The sequence below is a fragment of the Protomyctophum parallelum genome (assembly GCF_964188405.1).
Source record: "Protomyctophum parallelum genome assembly, chromosome: 14".
NCBI lineage: Eukaryota > Metazoa > Chordata > Actinopteri > Myctophiformes > Myctophidae > Protomyctophum > Protomyctophum parallelum.
The window spans coordinates 48,915,517-48,931,013 of record NC_139709.1 but is presented as its reverse complement, the minus strand read 5'-3'; the positions used below and the strand labels follow the sequence as shown (position 1 = coordinate 48,931,013).

The following is a 15,497-nucleotide window of genomic DNA, read 5'->3' as shown; positions in this document are numbered from 1 at the left end:
ATTCACATTTTATTACATTATTTGTTCTGCCTGGTTTAAGAAAATAAACATAATTGTCTAGTATTCTTTGTATTAAATAACTAGTTGTTCCATTAAGTTCAAACTAGTTCTATTCATTAATACATTTTAAATATGTATTTATTTAAGAAAATAAACACATTGTCTATTATTTATTGTATTATCTAATAACTAGTTTTTCTATTAATAAACTAGATCTATTCATTAGATTGTTAAATTAAATTGTATTACATTTGTTCTGCCTGGTTAAAGAAAACAAACATAGTATTAAAGACTTGTTTACATTGAGGTCCATTTGCATCAGAACATTTAATAACTAAAAGTTATTCTAATCTAACGTTTTCAAAGGAGTACAGTCATTTCCTGGAGGAAAAGTACCACACTACAACAACAAGCCAAACAGTCTTATTACTTTCAGTCTGGTCTTCGTGGTAAAAAATGTAATACAATTTAAAATTGCATACAGTAATTTAATTACAATATTCAACATTCATGTTTGGTGGCATGGCTCTGTTCTGGGAGATTGTCAGCATTCATATTAATAAGCCAGGTCATTCTGTAGAGACCTTGGGGTGAAAACCTTTGAATACCTGAGGCCTCCTTTTAGCCCATTTAGACCTGGTGAAACCTATACCATTCATGCCGGGATCCACCCGTCTACATCCTTTATTATTGTTTCAATAAGAATTTGAAGGTTTTCAGAAAACCTTGGGCTAGGTTTTAGAAGGTCTAAATGTGTAAAATACATTAACTATAACTTAAACATGTAAATAGTACCACTGTATTCCTCATCCTTATTATGAACCATTTGATCTAGGGGTAATGGACCCATAACAGACACCCGGGTATAAATGCAATAATTTATTAACAAGAAAATAATGATTTACAGATATATGGCATCATTAATAAAGTACAATCAACATGAAACATTACTTTTATTACATTCTTTTTTTTACTATGGCGTCTTCTCTCGTGTATCATCAGATGTCCGGCTCCATGCTCGCCTCTCCTTGGAGGCCAGTTGGGTCAAAACACAGTTTAACACATTGTGACAGCTGTAGTGAGTCTACAGTCCACCTGCCTGCTGGCAATATAGCCTGGTTGTGATATGTATATGTAATTGATATTTGTTTTTGTTTTTTTAAGTTATTCTATAATTACAATACAAAGTAATTGTATTTATTACTATTGTATTAATTGTATTTTATATATTACTATGTTATTACTAATTTTATGTATAACTTTATTACTAATTGGATTTATTTGATGTATTACTATGTTATTACAAATTTTACTTCATGCATTACAAATTGTATTTGTTTTATGTATTACTGTTATTACTAATTTTATTTTTTATACATTTATTTATTTTATGTATTACTGTTATTACTAATTCTATTTTTATACATTTATTTATTTTATGTATTACTGTTATTACTAATTTTATGCATTACTATATTGATAATTTAATTTATTTTATGTATTATTGTCTACATTACTAATTATATTTATTTGATCCATTACTCATTTTATTTACTATTTTAATTTACTTTATTTTACTATTTTAATTTACTTTTATTTTACTATAATCTATTTTTTTATCGTTCGTTTTATCCATTTATTTATATTATTATCTAGTTATTTATATTGGTTTATTATTGTATTGTTTATTATTTTCAAAGAGCCCTGATTGATCACATCTACATATCACCACTACCAGTCAGGATCTGAGTGACTCAGAACCCTGGTGACCTCCAGATGGAGCCACACAGGAGACCAGCAACGTCCTAAAGAAAAGAAAGAAATGCTCATTACTACTTTGGTCATAAAACAATATTTATTGAAATATTTATTAACAGTTTGCAGAATTACAGTACATGCCAAGCACAAACTCAATACAAAGACTGTTAACTGTAAGTGGACGACCCAATTAAGCATTACACTTTTTTTACAAGAGGGTCCACCATGTTCAATTCATCAAAACATTTAGAGAAGTACAAATAAGACACTTCTATATAGTCAAAGAACAGAACAGGAATTCATCATAAAGGAGGTAAAAAGGGAAAATAAACTTATACAGTGAGGGGGAAAAAGGGAGTCAAGGGATTCACATGTCTTAATGACTGTTGGTAGGGCATTCCACATTTTGGTGGCATAGGACTGAAAATAATTTAGTCCCTTGTTTGTGCCGAATCTGGGTTGTACATTGTTCGTTGCACTCCCTCTGGTGTTTAGGGGTGCAACGGTTTTCGGTTTAAAACCGAACCGTTCGGTACGGCATGCACGGTTCAATGCGCTCTAATGAACCGCGCTATTTCGGTTAGCATTAATTAATTTCTTACAGCTGCGAAGAATGTATTTCTCGGTCACACACCGGCCTACTTAGAAGTCTAGCACTCTATCGGTCACACACGGTCCTACTAAGAAGTCTAGCACTCTTTCGGTCACAGAAGTGTAGCACTCTGTCGGCCCACCCCCTATCCCCCCCACAGACACACACACACACACACACACACAAACACACACACACACACACACACACACAGAGAGAGAGACGGCATGATGAGGAGAATCCAGCCCTCGTCTTTAAACATCTTCTTGAAAAGACCTCTCTGTGGAATAATTATTGATCGTCATACACAGAGACGCACACACAGCGGAGTAACCTCGAATCAACAGGCTTCTAAGCACGCATCTTTTTAAGATTTAAGATTGCTGTTTGAGTGCTAAAAAGGGAAAGAGAGAGCAAAAACAACTCGTTGTTTTTTCGGAGCAGGAGAAGAATATTCCGTCTGAAAAGTCTGAACAAAATACTCCTGTCCAATCCATGACTGTAGATAGAAACCCTTCTTCTAATAATATAAGCATAATATCGCATGCAGAGATCTTTATTGTAAACTTTTGTAAATGTTTCTGTGCTACACGGCACTCTGCTGTGAATTCCTCCCCTCTCTCCCCCACTCTCCTCTCCTCCCTGCATGTGCTGCGAGTCTGCACCACGTGTGAGCGCATACGTAGGTGCATTATTTTTCCCTTGAACATAATATTGATGAGGCACATTAAGATAGCAATACAAGGTTTTTTCCCCCCCTTTAAAATAATGAAAAGGCAGAAATGCCTAATAAAATAATATATGCTAAAAAAAGAATAAAAGAAAATGCTATAAATAAACTTTTTTGGTGCAAGCCAGTCCCTGGACTTATGTGTGTGGGTATGAGCATGAAAGCAGCATGGTTGTTTTTCACCACCTGTACCTGCAACCTAACACACAAATTAACTGTATATATGATGATTTTGTGTGTGCCAGGAGGCTACAGTACAGTACAGTAGAGGGACCGGCACACAGAACTCTGTCATTTCTCAGCCGTTTCGGACACGGGGCGGCAGTTCGGAACCGGCCCGGCACCCTGGGCGCGTTTTCAACCTGCAGTTTGTTCCTGTCCGAGACTAGCAGTGCCGAGTCATCTGCGAACAGGAACAAGTTGCAGTCACAAGCTGATGTCATGATCATAGTGTGTGTGTGTTGTATAGTTACCTTGCTGTGATGTAACTCCAAAGGTGATCAGAAATAGTTGCTCCATTGGCTAGAAACGTGCTCTTCACCGGCATGATCTTGTTCCTAAAAAAAGTCTATAGTCAACCCTAACTGATTACAGAACATGATATTAAAAAAACACAACTAGAAGGATTTAGGCCTGTCACAATTACCTAATCGCCAAGTATTTGAGATACTTTTTTAGAGATGTCATAATCGTCTCCATGTTGAAAATGTTCATATATTTTCAAACATTTTAAAGAAATAATGGAAGCAACCGATCTACAAGCTCTAAATGTGTCACTTTGTAATTTACTTCTTTTTTAGTGTATAAAGTTATTGAATTATGCCATGTGCAGCTTTTTGTTTACAAAGCCTACAAAAGCCAAAGTTTTATTTAGAATGTTAGTATGACGACAATTAAATCGGCCATTATAAAACCTTAGATTCTGACAGGCCTAAACGGGTTCCAGTGGCGTCTACCGAACCTTCCAGCTCCGTCCGAGCCTCCCAGCGACCCAGAAGTCCTCAGCGGAAACACCCGGGGAAAGCTTTGGATCTCGGGCATCGGCTGAGATCTCCATTCTAACAAAGAACGAAAGAGACACACCCCAAATTAGCTTTGCTGTGTGTGCGTGTCCTGTCACAACATACACATGCACTTACAGTAACGTTTAAGAATAGGGATCGACCAATTATCGGCAACGGACGATTATTGGCTTTTTACGAAGCCTAAAAAAGCCCTAACCCTAAAGCGGTTCGTACCGTCGAGTTCCTCACCGGGCAGGCCCAGGTCCGAAGTCCTCCAGCGTCTACCCAGATCTCCGTCCTCCGTCCTCCCATCCATCCATGGACAGACCTGCAGATCTCCATCTCTAGAGGCTCCAGCTGTGTCTACTATGATCTCCATCCTGAGAGAGAAATAAACCATTAGCTCTACAAGCTCACAACACGTTGCAACGCAGTGTGAGCTTGTAGATCTGCTATTTTTGCTGAACGCTCCCCCAGAATAGGGATGCTGGGGTTGAAGTGGTTACAAAAGTGTCATCAAGACTTTGATTAGCTTGGAAAGCTGACAGACATTCAACCACAGTGCCACTAGGAGGCATCAACACATGTACAGTCCTCAACATCTTTTGTAATTTGTATTCAAGTGCTTCTAAAAGCAGATGAGATATTGACTCTCAAACTATTGTGCAGAGTCATTTAGATTTATCATAAAATATTTAAAACATTTGGATTACTGTAAATGATGGCATTCTTCGTGCCATAACAGAACAAAAGCAGTTATCCATCCTCAGAAACAAGCAAGAACTGTTCCTACTCACAGCTCATCAGAGTCCTCTGAGGAAGCCCCCAGGGGGGGGGGGGCCTTTGGAACGGATCTCTGTCCAGGGAACATCAGCTCGTCTATCGATATCTCCATTCTAACAAAGAAAAAAAAACACACCAAATTAGCCTTCCGTGTGTGTGTGTGTGTGTGTGTGTGTGTGTGTGTGTGTGTGTGTGTGTATGTGTGTGCGCCCCCTGTCCAGCAGCAGCATTCCAGCGACTTCTACCACGATCTTCATCCTAACAAAGAAAGATTGATTAGAGTGACCAAGAGCCAGATATATATTCTATCCTGTCACAACATATATACATCCTAGTACATCAAACTTTTATTTATAGAGAACATTTAAACAGAAGCTAAACATATCACTTACAGTAATAAACGTTTAAGTTAGGGTTCTTTTTGACAGGCCTAACAGGGTCTCTTACTTTGAGTCGTCTTCAGAGGAATGCAGATTCCTGGACAGCGGACACCTGCAGTACATCTGGAAGAAAGACATGGCAGTTATCATCTATGAACGGCTGAAGAGCTTCGCACATCACTCCCTTGTTGTTGCTGCCAATAGTCTACTGTTATTACTAGATTACTTATTATTCTTGATGACAATTGTTTATGAATTTGATGTATTACTTACTATGTGTTGTTGTTGCTTACTGTAAGTCACTCTGTATAAAGTATGTGATAACTGCCTAAATTGTTGAAATTCCTAGACGTGATCAATTAGGGTGTGCTCTTCGGTGATAGCAGTGGTGTCATTTCTATATTTTTACAGTCCCATTCCTCCCCATCATATCTTGCGGTGAAGCTGGACAGAACACTGTCCTTTAAACAACACCTGACAGCGTCAAGAGAAAGACCACCGCCTGTACCGCACCGATACGGCGTCTAGCCGTTACCGAGGCTCTGGTGTTCCCCACCGCTGAGTACTGTGCCCCAGTCTGGAGCCGTAGCCCTCATGTTGGTTTTGGGGCTTTTTATGCCTTTACTGATAGTGAACAGTATATAGACAGAAAAGGGGGAAAGAGATGGGGAGTGACACGCGGCAAAGGCCGTGGGGAGTCTAACCCGCAGCACGCCATCCGGCTGGCTTGGCAGCCTAGGTGCCCAGACAGTTGAGCTAACCATCCGGGCCACACTTAAATATTTAATTGCAATTTATTTAAGCGACAATAATCGTCCAGTAAAAAGAAACCTCATAATCATGAAAGGCCTAGAGTGGTTCTTACTGTGCGGTTCCTCACCGGGCAGGCCCAGGTCTGAAGGCCTCCGGCATCTACACAGATCTCCGTCCTAAGAAAGAAATAAATAAAGACCAAATTAGCTTTTGTTGAGCTGCATATTCAGAACCACTTAAACCCTCTATAGATTTGATAAAACAGACCTTTAAAGAGAGCATTTGGTATATGCTCCGATTTCACTCTACACAAATTGATTTGCCAAAAATAGCAGATCTACAAGCTCACAACACGTTGCAACGCAGTGTGAGCTTGTAGATCTGCTAATTTGGCTGAACGCTTCCCCCAGAATAGAAGTTGAAGTGGTTGAAGTGGTTAACAAAAGTGTCATTAAGACTTTGATTAGCTTGGAGAGCTGACAGACATTCAACCACAGTGCCACTAGGAGGCATCATACTGCCATGCTATACTTCATACCATAACAGTACAACAGATATCCATCCCAACAAGAAATATTCCTACTCACAGCAGAAGTCCTCCGGGAGGGAAGCTTTGAAACGGATCTCTGTCCTTCCACGACGTCTACCACGACCCATCCACCCTAAGGAAGAAAGAAAGAAAGATTAATTAAAGTGACCAAGAGCCAGTTATACGTACATTGTGTCCTTTCACATCATACAAAATGTATAGAGAACATTTAAAATAGAAGCCGACCATAACACTCACAGTAATAGAAAAGTCTAAGTGGTTTCTTACTTTGAGCCGCCTTCAGAGCCCCCCATGCAGATTCATCCATGGACAGTGAGAGCTGCAGATATCCACCTGTAGGGGCTCCGGTTGAGCCTCTCAGCATCTGGAAGGAAGACATGGTGGTTATAGTCTATGAATGGCTGAAGAGCTTTGCACATCACTCACTTGTTGCTGCTGCCAATAGGAATTTGTGATGTCTGTGTGGCGACAATTGCTGTTTTTTTTATAATACATACAATTTATATAGCACTTTTCAAGGTACCCAAAGTTGCTTCACAAAACAGAAGTAAAAACAAATTTATTTGAAAATAAACTAGATTAAAAACTAGAAATTCTTGGCATGTCTGTGAAGCTTTTCGGTTCCACACCGAGAGACAGCGAAATCCCTTCACGACGGACGATGTACGTCGCGACGTATATTTTTCCGTCGCAACGTATATTCGAGTACGTCCTGGCGTAAATATCAATTCGTCCCGGCAGAACGGACTCGTCGCGGCTATATCTACCCGTTTGCGACGTAATAGGTTGACTATTATTTTCCGTCGCGCCAGAACGGGACTCGTCGCAGCTATATCTACCCGTTGTGGCGTGAGCTGGACTCGTCGCGGCAGAACGTGACTTGTCGCGACTATATCTACCCGTTTGCGACGTGCGCCTCGCCGGTCCGGTCTCCAGGCGAGCCTGCGTCCTTCATATATTTTTTTTTCTGCTCTCGTTGGACTTAACTTTAAAAGTCCAATGGAACACCTCTTTATAACGGGCCGCTGTAGCAAAGTAGTCTAATCCCTCGCCTCTCTATTCTTTTTTGCTGAGGACGCTGGTTCAATTCCCGCTCGCGGCAGACCAAAATTATTATATTTTAGACAGACACACAGACAGACAGACAGACAGACAGACTGCCTGTCTGCCTGCCTGTCTGCCTGCCTAATGTATTGTAAATAATGTATTCATTCCATACGGCTATTTTTTTTTAATATAAAAACTTTTGTCTTTCGCGCGATTCGAACCAGCGTCGTCAGCACCAAAACATTGAGAGGCGAGTGATTAAACCGCTAGACTACAGCGGCCATACGTTACAAAGAAGTGTTTCATTGGACTTATAAAGACAATAGCACCCAGCTGCAGTCTCGCAAGGGGAGGGACCGGAAGTGCTTTTATTTCCGGCTTCCACGTGCACAAGCGCACATACACGCACGCGAAATATAATGCAATATGTAATAATCAGCTCATACATTATAAAGACATTATTGCATTATGAAGTTTTATTACAGTATGAGTCGCCTATGTGGAGGTTCTTAATGTAACACATTATTACATTATAGAAAAATCTATTAAGTTATGTGCTCGTCTTTTAATTACATTATGAGCTGATTATTACATTATGAGGTCAGATGTAGAGTTGCTGGCCGCCTCAGCTCCATATATGGAGATCTAGGTGATGATCCAGTCTTTTCAATGTATGGCTATCCAGGGTTTGATGAGGTCAGTGTCGGGATCTTATATCATATGGAAACGGCCATATATGGAGGCATGACACGAGGCGTGACATGACACACTTACTGACTGACTGACGGGAAATGCAGGTTTTCATAGTAAATTAAATGCATATGGTCGTGTGTCTGTGGTCTATGGTCTGGACATGGTGTGTGTGGGACAGGGGTACGGGGTTATAGCAACTTATTACATTACTTAAATGCCTTGATATCATTATGTTATAATCGACCATATAGGCCTAGCCTATTATTGCATATCATTTTATTATTGTTAGATTTGCATTTCTTCAAATATGCACACTTATACCACCAACTAATAAGCTTTCAATTAAAATATTACCTACAACAAACTACTTCAAACTTTTCCAAACCGACCACGTAATTATGTTTAAGCACAGATGGTACTATATACACCCGGCATTTAAGCGCGCACCAGCAAGTGCGTGTCGTGCACGCGCATTATATTTCGCGTGCGTGTATGTGCGCTTGTGCACGTGGAAGCCGGAAATAAAAGCACTTCCGGTCCCTCCCCTTGCGAGACTGCAGCTGGGTGCTATTATCTTTATAAGTCCAATGAAACACTCCTTTGTAACGTATGGCCGCTGTAGTCTAGCGGTTTAATCACTCGCCTCTCAATGTTTTGGTGCTGACGACGCTGGTTCGAATCGCGCGAAAGACAAAAGTTTTTATATTAAAAAAAAATAGCCGTATGGAATGAATACATTATTTACAATACATTAGGCAGGCAGACAGGCAGGCAGACAGGCAGTCTGTCTGTCTGTCTGTCTGTGTGTCTGTCTAAAATATAATAATTTTGGTCTGCCGCGAGCGGGAATTGAACCAGCGTCCTCAGCAAAAAAGAATAGAGAGGCGAGGGATTAGACCACTATGCTACAGCGGCCCATTACAAAGAGGTGTTCCATTGTCCAAGTCCAACGAGAGCAGAAAAAAAAATATATGAAGGACGCAGGCTCGCCTGGAGACCGGACCGGCGAGGCGCACGTCGCAAACGGGTAGATATAGTCGCGACGAGTCACGTTCTGCCGCGACGAGTCCAGCTCACGCCACAACGGGTAGATATAGCTGCGACGAGTCCCGTTCTGGCGCGACGGAAAATAATAGTCAACCTATTACGTCGCAAACGGGTAGATATAGCCGGGACGAGTCCGTTCTGCCGGGACGAATTGATATTTACGCCAGGACGTACTCGAATATACGTTGCGACGGAAAAATATACGTCGCGACGTACGTCGTGAAGGGATTTCGCTCCACCTGTCCACACCAGTAACTGCTGTTCAACAGCTACATCCACGACCTCCCTGCAACAACATCAATGTAGTATGGCTATGCAGACGACCAGAGTACTGTGCCCCAGTCTGGAGCCGTAGCTCTCATGTCAAGAAGCTGGATGCTGCCTTCAACACAGGATGGGCCACCCCAAACAAACTGCCTGCCTGCTCTCGCTGGAATCACTCCAACAGAGGTCAGACGAGAAGCAGCCATGCTGGCCCTCACCGGGAAGGCACAGCTGAGTGAATCCCAGCCATCTCCTCCACAAGGTCATCAGAGACACCACAGCACACGTGCCTCAAGTCACGGTGCCCTTTGCCACAACACACACACACACACACACACACCCCAAGTCACGGCACCCTTTGCCACAGCACACGTGCCTCAAGTCACGGTGCCCCTTTGCCAAGACAGGCCCAAGAACTGCTCCACACAACACCAGCTGACACCTCAAAGGCATCCTGGGTGACAAGACAGAGGGACCAGTGGAATACATTGAGGACCCCAAATATGTTCTTTGCCAGCACCTCCCCTGCAAGGAGTGGACAACCCTCGAAGCAGAAGTGGGACATCTCAGACAGTGCCCACTGTGAATGCGAGGATCCACTACAGACTGTGGAACACGTAATGACCATTTGCCCCAAATACCGGCCACCGAATGGTGATCGTGGCTTAGGTGACCTAGACAATGACACACTGTACTGGCTTGTTCTATGGACATACGGCAGAAGATGTTTATGAAACATATTTTTTGTAATTTCTTCATTTTTTCTGCATGTTTGTCAAACCTTTGTGGCATTTAATTTATGGAACTTGTGGATGTTTTTTTATTTATTGGTGAAGTTTTAGTGGCACTTTGAAATGTATTGACACATTTGATATTTATATTTACATTAAAAAAATCTACAAGCTCACAATACAATAAGACACATGTGAGCTTGTAGATCTGCCATTTTCAAATGATTTTTATACATTTGAAAACTTGAGATGACAGATTAGATAATTTTAGATTTAGATTTAGACCCTAACCCTTGCATGAGTAATTATTAATAATTACTTTTGGTATTTTAAGTACATTTTTATACCAAAACCTTTGTACCTTTACTCGAGTACATGTTGAATTTACTTGTAACGGAGTATTTCTATATTGCAGTATTTATAGCCTACTTTTATTTAAGTAAAAAGTTTGAGTTATGTTTCCACCACTGGAAAAAGCCTGCATATATATATATATATATATATATATATATATATATATATATATATATATCGGTATCTGTTGATAAATGGCAATTAGGAGTTTGACACGGACTGTCGGACATCCCTTGATTTGTGTGATTTTGTGCAGCTTTTAGTGAGTTTGTGGCATTTTGTGCAGCTTTTGTTTGTTTGTTTTGTGAAGGACCAAAGAGCACACCCAGTATGTATCACAAGGCTATTTCCACCAGTCAGTTGTACTTATATCTACATCTCATAAGCGGCCATGTACTAAACACTACAGATATCACAATTTGACTTTGGCAGCAGCAAGAAACGACTGATATGCAAAGCTCTTCAGCCATGCTTCTCTCTATACAAACACTCATAATGTCCACATGGACATCTTAGCAGCCAGGATGGGGTGGTCGGCCTGGAGGCCACTCAGACATGGGGACACAGGAGACCAGGGCATCTATGGTCATCTCCATCCACATCTAGAAAGAAAGAAAGACATCAGAAGCTGACCATATCACTCACAGTAATAGAAACATAAGACAAATATTCCTTAAGACTAAAATGTAAAAATAAACACCTTCAATATATTATTTCTTTCATAAATAGAGAATATTTCACTCCATAGGAACTGTTCCCGTTGCAGGTTGATGATGTCCATGTGTGGTATTAAGTATTAAGCTGTTTTTTATTAGCATACGGTATGCATTCCATAGGGATAGACCATATGGACATGACATAATCAACTTGCAACAGGAGCAGTGAAAGTGAAAGATTATTTATGAAAGAAATAAAATAGTTTCCATTTTAAGATTTGTTATAGAGGGTTAAGTATAATGTCTTAAGGCATAGGCATATTTGTCTTTAACCAGGGATCCTTTAAAGAATATTTAAAAGTGCAATATCAAAATGTAACCCTATGCACAATAGTTTGTAGAATCAATATCTTATCCGCTTCTAGAAAGCAATTTAAAATACAAATTACAAGTAATGTCGAGTACTTTTGGAAGTCACTGAACAGCCATGCCTACCACCTGTTTAGAATTGTCACAATGCAGGAGGCAGCAGCACTACCCATTAATTAAAAACAAGTGCTTCCAAACAGAAAGTACTAGCTCAACGTCACTTATAACACGTCTACGGTGTATTTTTATGAAACAAATTTGCTTTGCAGATTGAGAGTAGGCTATAATTCAAGCTTGCCCTACAGCTGCAACGTTGGGGAGTTTAGCATTGTTTAATACAAGCAGATTGTAAATTCAATGTGGATCAATGGGCTGTCAATGGACGGCATGCATTACAACTCTAGATTCATCCCATTGCACTGGTGATGCCAATTAGTCATTTGACTCAGCTGTGTGGCGTCAGTGTGTCAACACAACTGAAAGGTTACTTTTTCCAACACATTTGGTTTAAATACCTTACATTTCACAGCAACCTTCTACATACAAACCAAACGAAATATTTAAATTCACACAACTCAAGACGCTCACTCCCTAAATGTTCCACAGTTCAAACGATAGCCTACCTTTCTCTCAAAACAAAAAAACAACAACTTAAAACAGTTCCTCTGTCAAACCACGCAATAAATCCATCCGTTTATGAAAGCCCTTCTCAAAATGATAATTACCTCGCTAGCAGGTACGGTTAGCACAGGGTTTAAATGGCTACAGCCAGGGGGTCCGCCGCTGGTCCGTCTGTTGGCTGTTATGTTTGGAAGAGAAGGATTCAGACAGAAATGCTTTCAATAATCATTCAATCAAAGTAGCCTCGGTCCCAGGCTTACTTATCAAAGTGACGGGGCAGGTCACGTGCGGAGAATGCCGCGATGTGATTGGCTGACAGGATGGTTGAATGAAGTGACATGAATATTCAAGTAGGGGCGGGGCCGTGGGCTGGGTTGTAACTGTGTGTACGTGTGTGCGTGACTGCGTGTGCGGCCTAGACTACTATTTCAATAGTTTGGAGGGGAAATAAATGCTACTTGTCCCAAAGTGACTGCTAGAGATTGCTATTGTTTTCATAAAGCATTATATTCATTATCACCCTTGCAAAGTTCTGAGTTCTGTTCTTATTCAATGGCCTTTGTCCCTCAAAGGAAAATAGGGTCTCTGACGCCCTCAAGTGGACAAAATCAGTAACAGCTCTATAACCATTTCCCCTGATGCCTTTTGTAGAGTTGAGTTGAGGAAAGTTATATTTGAAAATAGGGTTAAAATAACTATAAGCCTACAATATAATAACAGACCACATAATGTACCGTGAAATAACTTAAAATGGATACTAATTAACCCATGCATTATAGTTACATTATTTCATTCCTGAAGGTTAATTCATAGATTGAACCCATTGTAATTTAGGCTGCTTGTTTCTTGTGTCAACTTGACACCAACAGAGAAAGAAGCATGTTATTATTTTCTTATGAACACCAGACTCTGCACAACAAGCTATCAAAAAAAGAGAATACAGAAGAAACATTTAATTCTTTAAAACCATGGATGGAGCTGAAAATATTCACCATTTCAGCAACGCCAAGGAGGGCTTTCTTGTTTACAGGTGGAGAGGAACTTTGATAAGTCTGTCAGGGACACCTATGGGTGTAGTGGTGAAATATTACACGTCTCCACCAACCAGTTCATTCATTGAGCTGACTACAAGTTAAAAAAAAGCATTACACTAATCTACTGACAATTAGTGGACAATAAAACACTGGATAAAACAAAGATACACAATAAAACATCAGCACTCGACTGTAGTAATAAACACAGATCAAATAATTTAAGGGCACTATGATCGTGTCGCAGGATTCCCACACATTTTTACCAATGCATTTCCAAAACATTTACAGGAATATGTAACAATAATTCAGTGCAATGATTGATTGATTTATTTTGTCATTCCTCCCAACTGTAGCAGCAGAAAAAAACGAAATCACGTTTCTCCTAGTTTAGCAACAATAACCCTATCTAACCCTACCCCTAAACCAAAGACAGGCAGTGTAGCAACAATAAAGCATAGAATATAGAACGGTATAATTCTATTCCAAATGTTGTGCCTAATCTTTGCTACACCACCACCTATCCTAGGACATAGGATCATAGATTCTACATTTGTATAATAATAATATACCATAATATTTGTTAACCATAAACATGTTTGGTTCACAAGCTGTAACGCATGCATAGGCTACTAACATTATAACATAGACACAAATAGCCCTGTCTATAGTCCAGAAGACTATATCTCATTTGGCCAGGGGGACTGAGAACAAAATGCATTTATTATCAGATAGAATGAACACATGTTTTGCATATATTTTCCAGTGGCCCCGGCCTCAGTGCCAGGAACCCCCCTGAAGATGATGGAGAGGTATTATGATTATTTAGGATTCTTCATTGTTCTTTGCTCTGGTGTAACGTGTGCGCTGTGATGTTTTCACTCTGCATTAATTGTTTTTGTGTTGTTTTGAATGAAAATGTGTTTGACGAGGATCTTCCATGGCCAAATCCCTCTTGAAAAGGGTTAGTGTGTAATCCACGTTGGCACTTGAAATTGTCAATAAAGTATTTTATCTATGTTAAAAGGTCAGTTTAGTTACCGTAGCAGCTTTCGGTTTAGATATGTTGAAAACACTGTGTGTCTTCTGCTGCTGCTGTTGGATGTGTTTGTGTTCATGGTAACCGATGGGGGCTTCCTCTACAACACACAACACATTGTGGAGAGAACGTTCTTCATTTTCAGGACTTTTGTCTTTATTTCAAAAGGCACAAAGAAACAAACATTACATTATCTCATCAATTCAACTGTTTAAAACTGTATGAATAGTTAAGTGACAACCGTCGACTTTACAGTAATGAAGGTGCATTCAGTTCCAATGCGCTTTGAATGGGTTTCATGCCTTCATAATGGACTATATGTACAGTATACCAACTTCAATGAGGTGTTCATCCAACAATAGAGATAAGTAACACAAAGAAAAGGATACAATACAAAGTAACGTTGCTTAACTGTGATTTAAAAAAAATCTTTAAATCTTTAAATCTTAAAGAAAAAGAACAAAAACATGGTAATATATCACATACATATTTTTTTTTATCATGAATCATACGTAAGCAAACAACCTAACTGTGGAATATCTATATAATGACGCTATGCGCATACACTATACTATAGAGTGCTACTGTATGTCTACATAAAATGCTATCCAAGTTACATAAGTTGAGCCTATGCAAAGGAACAATAACCTCCTATTTACACTATGGCTTACTGCTCATAACAAACACTGTTCTGTAAAAAAAAATATATAAACAAAACACAATCATAAAATGGAGGGATTACACATTAGCTTGAATGACAATGCAAGATTATTCATATTAATACCATAATCGCGTAAAATATGTAAAAGTAACAATTGTATAGCAACCACTGACCATAGCCCTTCATCAAGTTGACTATTTTAATTATTAAAAAACTATTTACATGTTGCTGTTGCCTCCTTGGGATATTAATTCTCGGGGCACGGTTCCATAATCTTCTACAGAGGAACCACAGAGAGCATCCTGCCTGCATAGGCGGCGGTTGAGCCTGACGTTTGGGACGGCTAATATTTGTAGTATTATACAGCGCCAGCATGGATGACTGACCGTGACACTAAATACATTGATTTAACCATGCCCCCATAACAAGCTAAA

The 15,497-nt window shown here is 39.8% G+C and overlaps 1 protein-coding gene across 1 annotated transcript; it reads right to left on the bottom strand.

Moving 5' to 3' along the window:
- Positions 1-1,698: 1,698 nt before the first annotated feature.
- LOC310870827 (uncharacterized protein) lies at positions 1,699-4,444 on the bottom strand. The gene is made up of 4 exons (XM_083782148.1): positions 4,319-4,444; positions 4,042-4,138; positions 3,554-3,637; positions 1,699-1,805 (listed from the first exon to the last, which is right to left on the bottom strand). Exons 1-4 carry the CDS (start codon positions 4,398-4,400, stop codon positions 1,739-1,741), a joined length of 330 nt encoding a protein of 109 aa, XP_083638274.1. The 5' UTR covers positions 4,401-4,444; the 3' UTR covers positions 1,699-1,738.
- Positions 4,445-15,497: the final 11,053 nt, after the last annotated feature.